This window comes from Asterias rubens, chromosome 5 (genome assembly GCF_902459465.1).
Source record: "Asterias rubens chromosome 5, eAstRub1.3, whole genome shotgun sequence".
Lineage (NCBI taxonomy): Eukaryota > Metazoa > Echinodermata > Asteroidea > Forcipulatida > Asteriidae > Asterias > Asterias rubens.
Window position 1 is genome coordinate 11,985,476 of NC_047066.1, and position 15,392 is coordinate 12,000,867.

At 39.1% G+C, this 15,392-nt stretch overlaps 1 protein-coding gene across 1 annotated transcript; it reads right to left on the bottom strand.

Annotated features, from left to right (window-relative positions):
• Nucleotides 1–1,493: 1,493 nt before the first annotated feature.
• On the bottom strand, nt 1,494–12,352 carry LOC117290166 (uncharacterized protein DDB_G0283697-like). The gene is made up of 6 exons (XM_033771423.1): nt 12,160–12,352; nt 11,618–11,756; nt 5,416–9,190; nt 4,601–4,787; nt 3,832–3,939; nt 1,494–2,775 (listed from the first exon to the last, which is right to left on the bottom strand). Exons 1-6 carry the CDS (start codon nt 12,350–12,352, stop codon nt 2,624–2,626), a joined length of 4,554 nt encoding a protein of 1,517 aa, XP_033627314.1. The 3' UTR covers nt 1,494–2,623.
• Nucleotides 12,353–15,392: the final 3,040 nt, after the last annotated feature.

A 15,392-nucleotide genomic window follows, 5' to 3' on the forward strand; every position in this document is an offset into this window, starting at 1 on the left:
TTTAGCCCTATATGGGACTCTTTCTCTGTACACAGGAACAGAGTCCTAACTATTGAGGCCCGTTTCTGGGGCGGAAAAATTTCACAGCTTCATAACTTAAATCTTACCTGCAACAAGCCACTAATTTCAACAGATTCACATTCCATGGCGGCATATATTTTTCTGCGGTGGGTTTTGGTCCTCATATATTCCTCACAAATCCGTCATTTTCGTGAAATAATGCAGCTTCCAACGTAAAAAAATTCCCGTTTCGATCGTTTTCTCACAGTGTTGTCTGTTGTCGTGCGTACGCGTATACATTCGCGTGCAAGACGCATGATGCAAGCTTAGACGCATGAATTCTTGGTCACCGTATCTTGACTGCACAGCGTTAACACGCAACACAATTCAAAATGTGCGCGTCGTGCGTCTTCCGTACACACGGCAGACTGTGAGAGTACGAACAAAAACGGGAATTCCTTAACGTTGGGAGCTGCATTATTTCATGAAAATTACGGATTTGTGAAGAATACATGACGATCAAAACCCACCGCAGAAAAACATATGCTGCCATGGAATGTGAATTTGTTGAAATTGGTGCTTTCTTGCAGGTAAGATTTTCCACGAATTTGATTTTGAGACCTCAAGTTTAGAACTTGAGGTCTCGAAATCAAGCATCTGAAAGCACACAACTTCGTGTGACAAGGGTGTTTTTTTCTTTCATAGTTATCTCGCAACTCCGACGACCAATCAAGCTCAAATTTTCACAGGTTGGTTGTTTATGCATATGTTGATATACACCAAGTGAGAAGACTGGTCTTTGACAATTACCAATAGTGTCCACTGTCTTTAAAGGCACTGGACACCTTTGGTAATTGTCAAAGACCAGTCTTCTCACTTGTTGTATCACAACATATGCACAAAATAACAAACCTGTTAAAAATTTGGGCTCATTGGTCATTGAAGTTCGAAGAAACTATAAACAAATAGTAAACTTGCAAGTACAACCATGTAAATCTCTTTTGAGTGAGTGTTGGCTCTGAAAAGAGTCAGTTTGGTCTCGACAAATCGAACAGTATACTCTGCTTGACGAGCAGAATACATGTACTTGAATACTTGAAAACACCCTTGTGTAAATATGTGTGCTTTTAGGTAGAAATAAAAGGCTTCAGCTAAAGTCTTTTAAAACTCTAGTGAGGAAATTAACTCTTTCTCAAAAACTATGTTACTTCAGAGGGATCTGTTTCTCAAAATGTTTTATACTATCAACAGCTCTCTGTTGCTCGTTACCAGGTAAGTTTTTATGCTAACAATTATTTTGAATAATTATCAACTATGTGCATTTAAAGGGAAGGTACACGTTTTGAAAACTACTTTGTAACGAGCATTGGAGAGCTGTTGGTAGCATAAAACATTGTGGGAAACGACTAATTCGTCCAACAAGGGTGTTTTTTCTTTCATCATTTTCTTGCAACTTCGATGACCAATTGAGCCCCAATTTCCACAGGCTTGTTATTTTCAGCTTACATGTGTATGATGGGATACACCAAGTGAGACTGTGATCTGACAATTACCAAACGTGTTGGTGCCTTTAAAAGTCGGTATCAGAATGAAAATTGGAAGTTTGAATAACAGATATATTTTTAGCAAGGCCAAGGCCAATCCGTTTTGTTAAGCGTCTGGCTGCAATATTTGTATGAAAACATGATGTTACTCGTACTCCACTGCACACAAAAAGAACATATAATATTTGAGATTTGAGATGTATTGTTAAACAAATAATGAAGGTTTATGAGAGCATTGGTATAGGCCTACATTGGTGAGAATGTTTTTATGAGTTGAAAAATGGAATATTCAAAGACAGGGTTTGGGTAAACCCCAAGGCAGTGTTGCAGCTAGACCAATTTGAGTGGTGGGCTCTCAATCCAATTTAGTCCACCAACAAAATAATTCATGTTTAGATATGGCGCCATCATTGCTGAAGTGCAATCTGGGGGAAAACTGTGCTGGGCAGCACAGTGTATTTTGTCTGTTTTCCTGGGCAGGCTTCTGTGGCTATATTACTGATCCCAAACCGCAGATGTACAGTTAGTTCAACTTAAGCATTGGTGAGAATATTTTAAAAAGTTGAAAGATGAAGTTTCATTTCTTTGAGTTGAACGGAACGTTCCCTTTTCCAACTTGGAGAAACGAAACTTTTCACCTTTCAACAAATGAAAATATTCGCTCCACTGCACAAATGCAAACATTTACTAATTCGTTTCATATAACACACAACTTAGGAGGAATACTCAGTCGCTAACTGTACAAGACTGTCTAATGGCATCCAATTTACTAGGTCAGTTTATACAGTGTAAGCAAAGAAGCGGTGCTTAAGGAAGCAGTCAATTCAGCGCTTACGTCAAGGAGATTCCTGGGTGAACAGAAATGTTTGCTCATGAATGTGGGTACCCCACGTTACTAGGCATTCTTTGTTTTGCACAGCTAGCGTAGCAAATCGGCACTTCCCCTGTAAGCAAAGAATGGTTCTAATGGGCTTATCGGCTGATCAATTTTCATGGAATTTGGCTCCAGTATTTCAGTATTAACTTCGCTGCAGCAAAAACATTTGTCCACTACTTCCTGTGCATACCTTCAGAGCCTTTCAGTCACTGTCCGAGTCATCACTGATGATGCCTCGAAGGTTAGCAAAGTGGTCAACGGCAGGCCTGGACCGAACAGGGCTAGGGCTACACTGCTTCTTCCCTGATGTAGTTTGAAGATATTTACTGTGCACATTCCTTCGTCTCGAACGCCCTGTGAAGGGGAAAGGGGAAACAAATATTGGGCTTAGTAAGATTTTTCGCTATTATTTATCATCATCATTTACCGGTAGCAAGCGAGAACCAATTCACCATTCACAACATAAAGCCATCGTTTAGTGTTTAGTAGTTTGGGAAGGCCCTCAGTTTCAGACTCTTCCAATCATTTCGATGTAATTGAGAGGTCTACATTCTCTTGTGAGATGTTAAAGGAACACGTTGCCTTGGATCGGTCGAGTTGGTCTTTGAAAAGTGTTTGTAACCGTTTGTTATAAAATGCATATGGTTAGAAATATGTTATAAAAGTAGAATACAATGATCTACACAAACGGTTTTCCTTTCACCTCATCGACTAACACGGTCAGCCATTTATGGGAGTCAAATTTTTTACTCCCATAAATGGCCGACCATGTTAGTTCGCACAGTAAAAGGAAAACCACGCAATTTCGAGGCAAACTTGTGTGGATCATTGTATTCTACTTTTAAAACATCTTTCCAACCATATGCAGTTCATAAAAAACGGTTACAAACGCTTTTTATAGACCAACTCGTCCAATCCAAGGCAACGTGTTCGTTTAAGTTTGGTGTTTATGCAGTCAATTATTTTTAGTACATTTAACATAGCAGTTTGGCCAGGCTGGTAACCATCTTTGTTGTGCTTAGCTACTTTTTTGTGCTTCATCAGCTCTATAAAATTAGGCCCAGGTGTTGAGAATAGCAGAATTTTTGAACTGTGATGAATAGATATATCTCAGCCTGGCTAGCCATGGGCAGTGCGCCACATCAATACCTCTCATCACTAACCCCTGGTAGGAATGTACTGGGGGAAAAATGTCGATTGGCACACCAAAGTGACAACTTTTGAGCACTTGTATGGTGCTTGCACATGCATTTCAAAGCGCAGGTATACGAACGGGATTCCATTTCAAATGGTCTCATAACAGCCTCGCACGAGAGCAGTGATCTCGCAATAGCAGTCTCAAACTGCGAAAGCTAGCTACTGTATTATGAATCACACCTTTTAGGCTTTTGTAAGCATCTAACCACTTACCGGTGCGTGAGCTTTCCTGGATGATGTTGTCTCGGTTAAGTGCCGCAAGCTCTGCCAGCTCATCTCTCCTCTCTTTCAACTGACGACAGTTTGATATGGACACCCTGCCTGAAGATGAAGATTACAGCAAATTATTAGTGTTTACAAATAGTGGCTTTTAATGTATAGGTACAGTGTAGTGTGGCTTTTGGAAGCGGCTTTTATGAGCGAGCAATATCAGTCACTCAAGAAATATGATTGACTTTGGGACACCAAACACATATCACCAAGATGCAGTTTGTTTGGTGAGAAAGACTAAGTTTCTCTTTCGAACACAGAATTTTTAAAAAGCTCAGAAAGCTTGGCAATTTAGGTTCAAAAAGCAAGAAGAAAAGCGAACACTGAAGAATTAAAGGCACTGGACACTATTGGAATAAATGGTAATTACTCAAAACAATTGTTAATAGCATAGAAACTTACTTGATAACAACCAATAGAGAGCTGTTGAGAGTATAAAACATTGTGAGAAACTGCTCCCTCTGAAGTAACGTAATTTTTGAGAAAGAGGTAATTTCGCACTCAAATATTGAAAGACTTCAGACCTGAAGCCTTATTTACAGGCATCTGAAAGCACACAAATTTGTAAAACAAGGGTGTGTTTTCTTTCATTAATCTCTTGCAAATTCAAGGAGTATTTCATGCATACAAATATGTTGGAATACACCAAGAGATATTGGTCTTTGACAATTACCAAAGGGGTCCAGTGCCTTTAACGTTTAACAAAATTTACCTTCTAGTCCAGCTTCCCGCATAGTGTTCAGTAACAGTTTAATCTTCTTCGCTTCCTTAGCGACGTTAGCGAAGAGCTTCACGTAGTTCAAACGAAGACCGCACAAGCGAACAAACTTTTTGTACTGCTCAATCCTCTTGCTGTACTTCTGAGATGACTTTGTGTTGGCGCTGCCCTGGGAAGAATCCTGAAATCAATTCAATTCCATGGTAAATAAAACATAAATATTATTTCACACTAATGATATTAACAGTAGTGAACATTTGTATCGCCATGTCTGTTAGACTCTTCTGGCCCAACTGAGAACAAAGGGCAGAATAATCAGTAGATGTTAAACTAGCAACTTGGAATTTGTTTTGTTTTTGAAACCCATTAACTACATTCAGGCATAATACTCTGGTGAGATTCGAACCCATGACCTTTGATTCTAGAACCTTTCTTGTACACGTAGTTCCAACATGTCTAGTAATGTTTTTGATGTTGACAAACTTTGCACTGGAACTCCCAGTACAAAATTGGAAGAGTATCAAATACAATGGCTACATGTATGTGGACCAATGTAACAATGAGGTATTGAAAAATGAGTGCATCACAAAATTGAATGGGCTATTTCCTTTCTTCCTAAATATAGTGCGGAAGTGCCACGAGCATCACTGCGTGAAGACCTGAGCGCTATAAGAATCCACTATTCTTTAAGGAAAATTTGTATTGGAATTTTTCAAAGGGCACTGCCCGCACCACAGCAAAAGCACTGGGCACTCTGGCAATAATATTGTCGAGGGTGCAGTGGGTTAGTTCAAAGCCTGGATACATACCTCACTGGCAGAGTCATCCTTCCTTGAACTACTTGTCCTTCTCTTTTTCTTCTTAGAGTCCTTCCCAGAACTCCTGGAGCCGTTTTCTTTTCTTCCTTTCTTCTTCATCTTTGACTGATGCAACTCCTCATCTGACGAGAGGCTGCTAATAGATAAGTTACCGCCCACCGAGCTAGAATCCGAATCATCACAATCGTCAGTTCCCCTCTTGGTGTCACCTCCATTAGGTTTGGATTTCTGCTTTAGGACAGACCTGCTTTGTGGAGATGTGTACTTCATGAGTTTTTTCCTAGCCCTTCCTCTAAAACTCTTATCCTGCTCTGAACAGCTTTTGTCATCGTCGGTGCTATTGTCATTATTTTTCATATCGCTATTACTTTTCACTGTTTTCTTTGACTTCTTTTGACTCGACTTCCGATCGGTTCTTTTTTCAACTTCTACTTCCGCTTCACTTTCATCTTCCGATGACGAAAAAGCCTTCTTAATTGTTCTCTTTTCATGTAGGGATTTCTGGGATTCTTTTTGTGATGATTTTTTCTTAGCATATTCACCACTGCGCCTTCTCTTAGAGAAAAGATTTTCCTCATCACTATCTGACGAACTATGGAGAGTCTCATAAATTTTTCTTTTTTTGCGACCAGACTTCTGGAGATTGCTTTGCGATGACATTTTCTTTGAGGACAGGTCATTCTCATCAGAGCTTGAGTTACTGTCCATGGACTTGACCCTTATCGAGTGTTTTTTGTTGTTATTTTTCCCCTCGGCTTTCTTGCCCTTCCTATACTTGAGATTCGCATGTGAGCTGTTGTTAGATTTTGAGGCAAGGACTTGGTCATCGCTGTCACTTTCAGAATCTCTTGCAGAGGTTTTTGATGATTTTGATTTACGAGCTGGACTTTCTGACTCATCAGAGTCGGATTCATAACTCACTCTTGATGCTGATGATTTCTTTTTAGACAAAGCAATGTTCTTTTGAGACTTTGTGCTGGAAGAGAGACGGCCTTGGAATGCAGAGTCCGAATCAGATTCACTGTCACTGTCACTACCCATCTTTGATCCCTTCTGTTTTTCTGTCTTGGATGCCGCCTTCTTCTTACTGGCTCGTTGTTTGACGACTTTATGACCTACATCGGTATCCTCGGAACTGCTCTCAACTGAATCTTGACCCCTCCTAGATCTTGACAAACTCTTTTTACCGGATCTTTTCTCTCGTGATCTTTCACGAGTCTGCCTTTGGCCCAATGATTTCGATTTTGACGGCATAATCCACTCATCATCACTGCCATCATCCGACTGAGAGCCTGCTTTAGAACGTTTTTTGTTAAGTGGTAACTTCGCTCGGGTTTTTGAAAGAGGTTCATCAGAGTCGGGGGAATCTTCCTCACTGCTTGAATTGATTAGACTTGCGGCTGCGACCACCGCAGAAATATTTCTCTCTCGTTTGTTGGACTTATTCTTACCAGTCCTAGGTGTCCTTTTCATTTTTGACAACTTTGCAATCATGTCTCTTTCGCTCTCAATACTTGGAGAGTCTACCTCGTCGCTATTATCATCATTTGAGTCATCAAGTTTTTGTTTCTTCGCTCTCTTCTTCTGTTTTCCTTTACTCTTGCTGTGTGGTCTTGATGGACCATCTTTATCCGAAGCATCTGACTCTTGCTTCTTTGATCTCTTTTTAGGACTTCCTTTGCTCTTCGTGCGTGCGGGGGATGAGAGATCTTTCTTGAAAGGCTCATTATCAGAATCAGATTCTTTCTCTTCCACGTCTTCCTCTTCATCACTAGCCATCTCTAGTTCTTTCTTGGCCTTTTTCTTTTGGAGCTTCCCTCTGCCTTTGTTCTGAAGTTCTTCCTTGGCCTTTTTCTTATGCAGTTTCCCCCTGTTGTTGAGAGGCTCATCATCACTATCTGATTCCTCCTCTTCTGTATCACTATCTTCTTTATCTTCCTGCTCCTCATCACTCCCCATCTGTAAGACTGCCATCTCTAGTTCTTTCTTGGCCTTTTTCTTCTGGAGTTTTCTTCTGTTGTTGTGAGGCTCATCATCACTATCTGAATACTCCTCTTCTGAATCACTATCTTCTTTATCTTCCTGCTCCTCATCACTCCCCATCTGTAAGACTTTCTTAGAACTCTTGGTTTTATTATCAACTTTGTCAACGCCTCCTGAGAGAGGTTTTTTGAGAGGCATATAATCACTTACATCTGATTCAACCTCCTCTTCACCATTATCTTCTTTATTTTCCTCTTCATCACTTCCCATCTCCAGTTCTTCCTTGGACTTGTTCTTCTGTGGTTTTCCTCTGCCTTTGTTGTTGAGAGGCTCATTATCACTATCTGAATCCGCCTCTTCCAAGTCAGTATCTTCTTCTTTATTTTCCTCATCAGCACTGCTGACCATCTGTGAGACTTTCTTAGAGTTCTTGGTTTTATTGTCAACTTTGTTGAAAACTCCTGAGAGATTTTTGTTTAGAGGTTCGTCATCACTATCTTCACCAACATCTTCTTCATCAGTGTCTTCTTCATTTTCCTCCTGATCACTAACCATCTCAAGTTCTTTCTTGGCCATTTTCTTTTGTGATTTTCCACTGTCTTTTTTGTTCTCATTTGGCTCTTTTTTGAGAGGCTCGTCGTCACTATCTTCTATGCCCTCAGCGTCTTCTTCATTTTCCTCCTCATCACTAGTAATCTCTAGTTCTTTCTTAGCAATTTTCTTTTGTGATTTTCCACTGTCCTTTTTGTGCACAGATGGCTCTTTTTTAAGAGGCTCATCATCACTATCTACTTCACCCTCAGTGTCTTCTTCTCTTTCTTCCTCATCACTTCCCATCTCCAGTTTCTTCTTGGCCTTTTTTTCACCTTCGTTCTTCACAAATGGGTCATATTTAAGAGGCTCATCATCACTATCTACTTCACCCTCAGTGTCTTCTTCTCTTTCTTCCTCATCACTTCCCATCTCCAGTTTCTTCTTGGCCTTTTTTTCACCTTCGTTCTTCACAAATGGGTCATATTTAAGAAGCTCATCATCACTATCTGATTCTTCCTTGTTAAGATTGTCCTCTTTGCAAGAAACCAACTCATCATCATCCTCACTTCGTCCCATCACCTTTTTGTTGCGCCTCTTCTGAGCAGGTTTTTTCTTCAGTGGCTCATAATCACTGTCTGATTGATCCACCTGCTCAAGATTTTCTTCCTCACTCTCATTTTCTTCCGACTCCTCGCTACTTCCCATCTCCTTTTGGTTGCGCCTCTTTTGGGGGGATCTTCGATTGCTTTTAATGTGCCTTGCTTGAGCAGGTTTTTTCTTAAGCGGCTCATAATCACTGTCCGAATCAAGACTTTCTTCTTCACTCTCACCTTTGTCTTCTTGCTCCTCCACATCGCTTGTCTCCCGCTGCTTCAGTTTCTTCTTTGATAAGCCTCCCCCACTGATGTGTTTTGCCGATGACCGTTTTTTCTTCAGCGACACCTGATCTGACGTTGCCTCTTCTGCAGCATCACTGTCTTCATCGATCTCATCATCACTACTTCTGTTTTTCTCCATCTCTGATCCCTGGGAATCATCCTCGGAATCATCAACCGGTCGTTTGAGTCTCTTTTTAGTTGGTCTTCCATTCCTCCCAGTCTTCTTCTTCTCACTATGTGGTGACTGCGCAGCCATCTTCAAGGCTTTCTTGGGAGACGTTTTGACTTCATCCTGATGATCTGAATCTGATGAGCTTTCCATGTACAGGAGTCGCTTCCGTTTCTTAGTGCTGGCCATGCTGAATAACTCCCTGAGAAGTGCGATAAATAATTCGGATTAAGAAATCTTGAAATCAAGAAATGAGTCGAGAGTAAAGGCTGGGTCACACCAAATCAGTTCTTAAAACATTCAATACCATCCTAAGAAAATCGTAAAAGGGTTTGGTCTGGCTAGAACGTATAGCTTTGGCCAGACAATGTCTCTAATGTGACCTTAGTCAGTTAACTCAGGTAATGAGTTGGGTCTTTTTTTAACCAGATGATTGTGCAATGAATGGACCCGGTCTGGTAACGTTTCACTTTTGCAAGGGGGTCTATTAATGTTCATGTAGATAGACCCCTTACACAATGGGGAACACACCTGTGATAACCTGTACCATGTGTCTCAACAAAAACTATACACTTTTTGAAATGGCTGCTGAATAAAAAGTATATGATTCTTGGGGAAAAGGTTTAGGTGTATGGATAGCTTTATGGTCTCAACTTTCATATAACATCAAAAAGGGCAAAAATAATTCTTGATTGGGTGAGCACCGCTCACTTTTGTGAAGGGTATGAAAATTAGGCTACGCAGGAATTAGCCTTCCCTTTGTGAGAGGCAAGTCCTTTGTAGCTTACAAAATTCAATCCAAGATGACGGCTACTTCAGGTCAATGGGTAACCTGAAGAACAAGTAGCCAACATCTGTGACATTTATTTCCTTTTTTCAACAAACCGTGTTTGAATAATCAATTTACTTAGGCCTAAGAAATGAAGCAATGAAACGTTCAACTAATCTTACATTCTGAAATGTGGGGTAAGGTTTTTATTCAAAGTCATGTGAAGTTATGTGGAAAAAAAAGTTTGCAACATGGAAGTTGCACAAAAATAACATCAACCTCCTGACTCCCATGAACACACCACTGAGTCTACCAGGGAAAGCTATAATATGAAACAATTTCGACAACATTATTAGACCCAGTAACTGGGGCGCTGTACTCCTTCGAACCGCAGTGTCAAAATAGTTTACAGTGCCTCCAGCCCAGACTCAGAGTCAACTGGGTCTACTCCAGCGGGTAAAATTTAACTTAAGAATAATTTTCAGTGAGTTATGACTGACACTAGTGACAGTGTGAGTGTTTAGACCCAACCATGAAAAACTTGACATGTTTTAAAATTTGATCATTACAAAATGCTGTACCTCCTGCTCCTCTATTCACGGAGGAATAGATAGGCTCATATTTTCTAAATATGTTTTAGATTTTAATGTTAAACATCGGGGAGCCAGAGTAAAGTAAAGAGGCAAAGCACATCGAGTGACGAGTGATTGATACGATAAATAAATAATAGTATCCTGGTGTCATGTGTTTTCAGTAGGATAACAGGAAAATTGTTCACAATCAAAAACTAAATTTTTTTTTTTCAAATCATCTATCCAATTTTTTAACAATAACACTTTCACTTCATGGTGTGTTGAAATTTTTACAGTTTTGGTTTTACGTTGCGAGAGACAGTCTGCCATTAACAGTGCTTATGCATGCACGACATTGGAGCAACGTCATATGTTTTCACACCTTTCATTGGTTGGTATTTTATTGAATATTCAGAAGCTAGTATGGCGTGCAAAATAAATCAAAAATATTATTCAATTAGTACTTAACAAATTTAATTACATTTTTGTCCTTAGGCATTATGGCTACTAAATTAGAATCCAGAGATATAATAAGGCATGAAAGTAAAACACCCCACCCCTCCTTGATGCACTCACACTTCATAACAATCCGTTTTCCCCAATTTCAGACCAGTAATGTTTGGTTTCAGGAGATAAGAAACCAATCTATGATATTTTCTCTTTAATGTAGACTTAATATTAAATTACGCTTATCGGAATTTATAACAGTTATGCAGTAAATAAATAAAAAAATTTTTTGTCATTTTCACTTAATATTTTAATATTTTCCCCACATTTGCACACCATAGAATCCCAAATAGTAACCACCTCACGTGATCCATCTAGTGACTAAAGCAGAATGAAACTCAATCTAGCAGACAGTAATTTTGTTTTGAACTTTCGAGGTTGGATGATGTTTCTTTGACTCATTTGAATTTTGGCATAATAATGCACTAGTGTAGTGATTTGTACCGAAAATCAATCATTTTATAAATGTTTGAGCATAACCAACGACAGGAAACTATATTCTCAGCATGATTAAGCCTGATGAAAATACAGACCGTGAGTAAACTGCATAGCTTCTGTCACCGGTGCAGCTTGCACAATTTCGCGGTAAACGGGAATCAAAGTTGGGGACCGAAAACATGAGGGTCGATAACGTATGACGCTACGATAATACCCTCAAGGGATAATCTTCCGGACGTCGCCACCAATTTATCCGCCGTTAATTAACTCCAAAACCACTGAATTTTTTTCTTGCCTGCCTCTATACCAATGTTTCTTATGTTATCTTTGATATTGAACTTACCAACTTGTCTTGTGACCTGCTTCAATTAAGTAGACTGAATGTTTTAGTTGAACTAGCCGCCTAAACCTGTCGCACCATCCTCCACACAGTACAGGCGGCCTGTTGCTTTGCTTTTTGCACGTACGTGAACTACTGCGACCTGCATGAAATAATCCTGACAATAGAGGGCGCTACCCAATAAAAACCACAGGGGAAGTTCGATAAATTTTTGTCACCACTTGTTGTCAATGTTCAATGATTTCCTTTATGAAATACATTGTACATCTAATTCTGGGTAGCAGGCAAATTGATCGAACTTGCTCACATCTAATAGTCTTGAAGTCAAGACGGTAATTGTTAAGCGCGGTGTGTAGTTACAGCGCGGCGTAGCTACGGGGACGATACACACACCCTCGATCCCAGTATGTGTGTGTGAGTCAGTCGCAGCTAGTTAGAGCTGCCTCGCGCTACCTACGACTGTTGCATGTGTAACATCGCACTGTGACTGTTGCATGAAAGGCAGACAAATAGGCAGCGCCTAACGACTTGTCATCAAGTCTAACATCTAAAGTCGTCAGTGTCCGAATGTAGCAGCGGCTTCGGTATGGCTATTCGGGCTGCAAAAACGTTGGAGAATAGGACTTTATTGGCGTAGCCACTACCGAAACGGCGACTTCGGCCAAACCTACGGCTAGAGATCGGTGCGTTTGCCAGCCGGATCTGAGTCACCGTTTCGGACACGGCTAAATGCCTCATTTTTTAACATGATTCGTTTTTCATTATTATAATAACAAAACTTCAACAAAACTTTGAAAACAGTACCTACCAGTGAATATTTATTTTGTGTTTTTATTATTTATGGGGAAGGGGTAGGGGTGGGTTGGAAACGAGCTACTTTAATTAATTGCTTTTGTTTCTTTCTTTTTTCGGACCGATTCATTTCACCCGTTTTTTTTTTTTAGTCTAATGGGCTGTCAGCCACCCCCCCCCCCCGTGAACGCTTGGATTCTATAGAACAGTAATAAAATAAAATAATACAACATAAAAAAGGGACTGATTTAAGCTCAAACTCTTGTCTAATTATTTATGAAAGAAAGACAGAAGAAAAACAGACGAATAACAATAATGTATGGTTAGCCTATCAGCGCATCAGATCTGCTGCTTAGGCTATGTAACATTAAATTCGCATCGGGAATGCCGTGAAAACAACATTTGTTCGGGAAAGTCTTTGACCGTGATTGCAATAATGTGGAATGTTTTCTTTGAAGAAATCACCTCTTTGTTGTTTCCTTCATAAGTCTAAAGTCTCAGTGAGTAATAATTAAAGACCAGCGTTCTCACGTGGTGTATCGAAAACCACAATTTTTGTGAAAATTTTATCTCAAATGATCATCGAAGTTGCAAGATAATAATCAAAGGGGGAAACAAAAACTGTACATAAAAAAATCGCTTTCATAATAATATTATTCCTCATAAAGCTTCGGGACTAAAGGTCTGTTTTGAGTGAGAAATTAATTAACTCTTTCTCAAAAACATACGTTATTTCAGACGCAACCGTTTCTCACTTCACACTGATCAACAGCTCTCCACGCTCATAAGTTTTTAGTCTTGATTAACAATTATTTTGAGTAATTACCAATACTGTCCAGTGCCCTTAATAACAGTGGACACTATTGGTAATTGTCAAAGACCAGTCTTCTCTCTTGCTGATCTCAACGAAGTTGCGAGAGGATAATGAAAAAAACCTTGTCACACGAAGTTGTGTGCTTTCTAATGCTTGATTTCGAGACCTCAAATTCTATGAGGTCTCGAAATCAAATTCGTGGAATATTACTTCTTTCTCGAAAACCACTTTACTTCAGAGGAAGCCGTTTCCCACAATGTTTTTATACAATCAACCTCTCCCCATTACTCGTTACCAAGTATAGTAAGGTTTTATGCTAATAATTATTTTTCAGAATTTACCAATAGTGTCCACTGCCCTTAAGTTATACAAAATAACGCAGTAATAGTCTCGGTATTCCAAATTTTTATTCTACAAAATTTCTTCCTTATCATACAGTGCGACACATCCATGAATACAAATTAATTACTGATCATTAGGCCTACACTGTAAGGTTATTCAAAAAAATAGCAACCTATCGGAAACAGTGTCACAACAAAAATGTTGTTTTCTTACTTCAAACAATGTTTTGATTTAACTTTAAAATCGCCAACCTCTCCGTTTTACTTTGTGTAAAAAGAAGTGTTATAAATGAGGAAAAAATAATGTAAAAAAAAAACCCCAAAAACCCCACCTCGACTCAAATTCAAAAAGCTTGTAGTTGTACGCACAAAAACAATTTGCTAAGCACAGCAAAGTGTTGCTTAACCGAAAAAATTTACCAGCAACAATTACATTAAGTTGACATTGTTGTGGGTGGTGTCCCACACATTTTTTGTAATGTTAACATAGGAATTCGTCAAGCATTATTTTCTGCCAGCTTCATGAAAATGGCCCCTGTGAAAACGTCAACCATTTACGTGCGCACACAGGATGGGCCAATGAGAAACCCTCCTTTGAACCTCTAGCCAAAGGAGCCCAACTCAAATGATTTCAGGTGCACAAGGGTCTCTTAAATATCTAGGAATTATTTAAACAAAAGTTCAAAAGTAAGATTCACTGTTATGCATATAAGAGGAGAAACACACATCTTTTTAGTAGTTCCCCAATTAACTTTTAAAATGATAAAACATTTGTTTCATCAACCATGATTCTTGTGTAAAAAGAAGTTAAAAAAAGGGTTCTTAAAACTTGAAAAATTTTTATGGACGGAATTTCACATACAAATAAACCCAATACCTTCCTATAATTCGATAATAAATGCATCAGATTGTGCAGATCCTGGGGGTGTGACGAGGATCCATTTTGTTATGGGACGAAGACATTTCTCTTAGTTATTTGCCAAACAAAATGATTGTTGCGAACTTTGTTCATAGGGCCAAATTTCATAAAGCCTGTTAAGCACAAAAAGTTGCTAAACACATAATAGTATTGCTTAGCAGAATCAGATTTATACCAGCAAAAATTACATTACGTTTGCATTATTGTGGCTTGTGCCCGACTTAATTTTTCTTAGCAAAGAAATGTGTCAAGCAGTATTGCTTATAAACAGCATTCAGGCATTATGAAATTAAAGGAACATTACAGAATTGGTTTTGCTAGCAAAAAAATGTTGCTGGCAGTGTAAGCACTTTATGTAATCCACCATACAAAACCGACAAACCTGTAGAAGTTTGAGATCGATCGGCCATCTGGGTCACGAGAGAATAGTGGAAAAAAAACGATTACGAATTTTGCATTGCATTGATGTCAATTTTCTTTTTTAATAAAACGCTCACTGAGCGATAAACCCCAAAAGCGAAATTAGATTACTTATTTCTTATCAAATATGAAATTTCAGACAGAATAAGAGGTGTTTAATCAATTTGAGCTCAATTGGTCGTCGAAGTTGCGAGAAAATAATGAAAGAAAAAACATCCCTGTCACACGAAGTTGTGTGCTTTGAGATGTTTGATTTCGAGACCTCAAATTCTAAATCCGAGGTCTCGAAATCAAATTCGTGGAAAATTACTTCTCTCTCGAAAACTACGTTGCTTCAGAGTGAGACGTTTCTCACAATGTTTAATACTATCAACAGCTCCCCATTACTTGTTACCAATTAAGGTTTTTTGCTAATAATTATTTTGAGTAATTACCAATAGTGTCCACTGCCTTTAAGTGTACAGAACAAAGGAGTGTCCACAAAGTGATTGT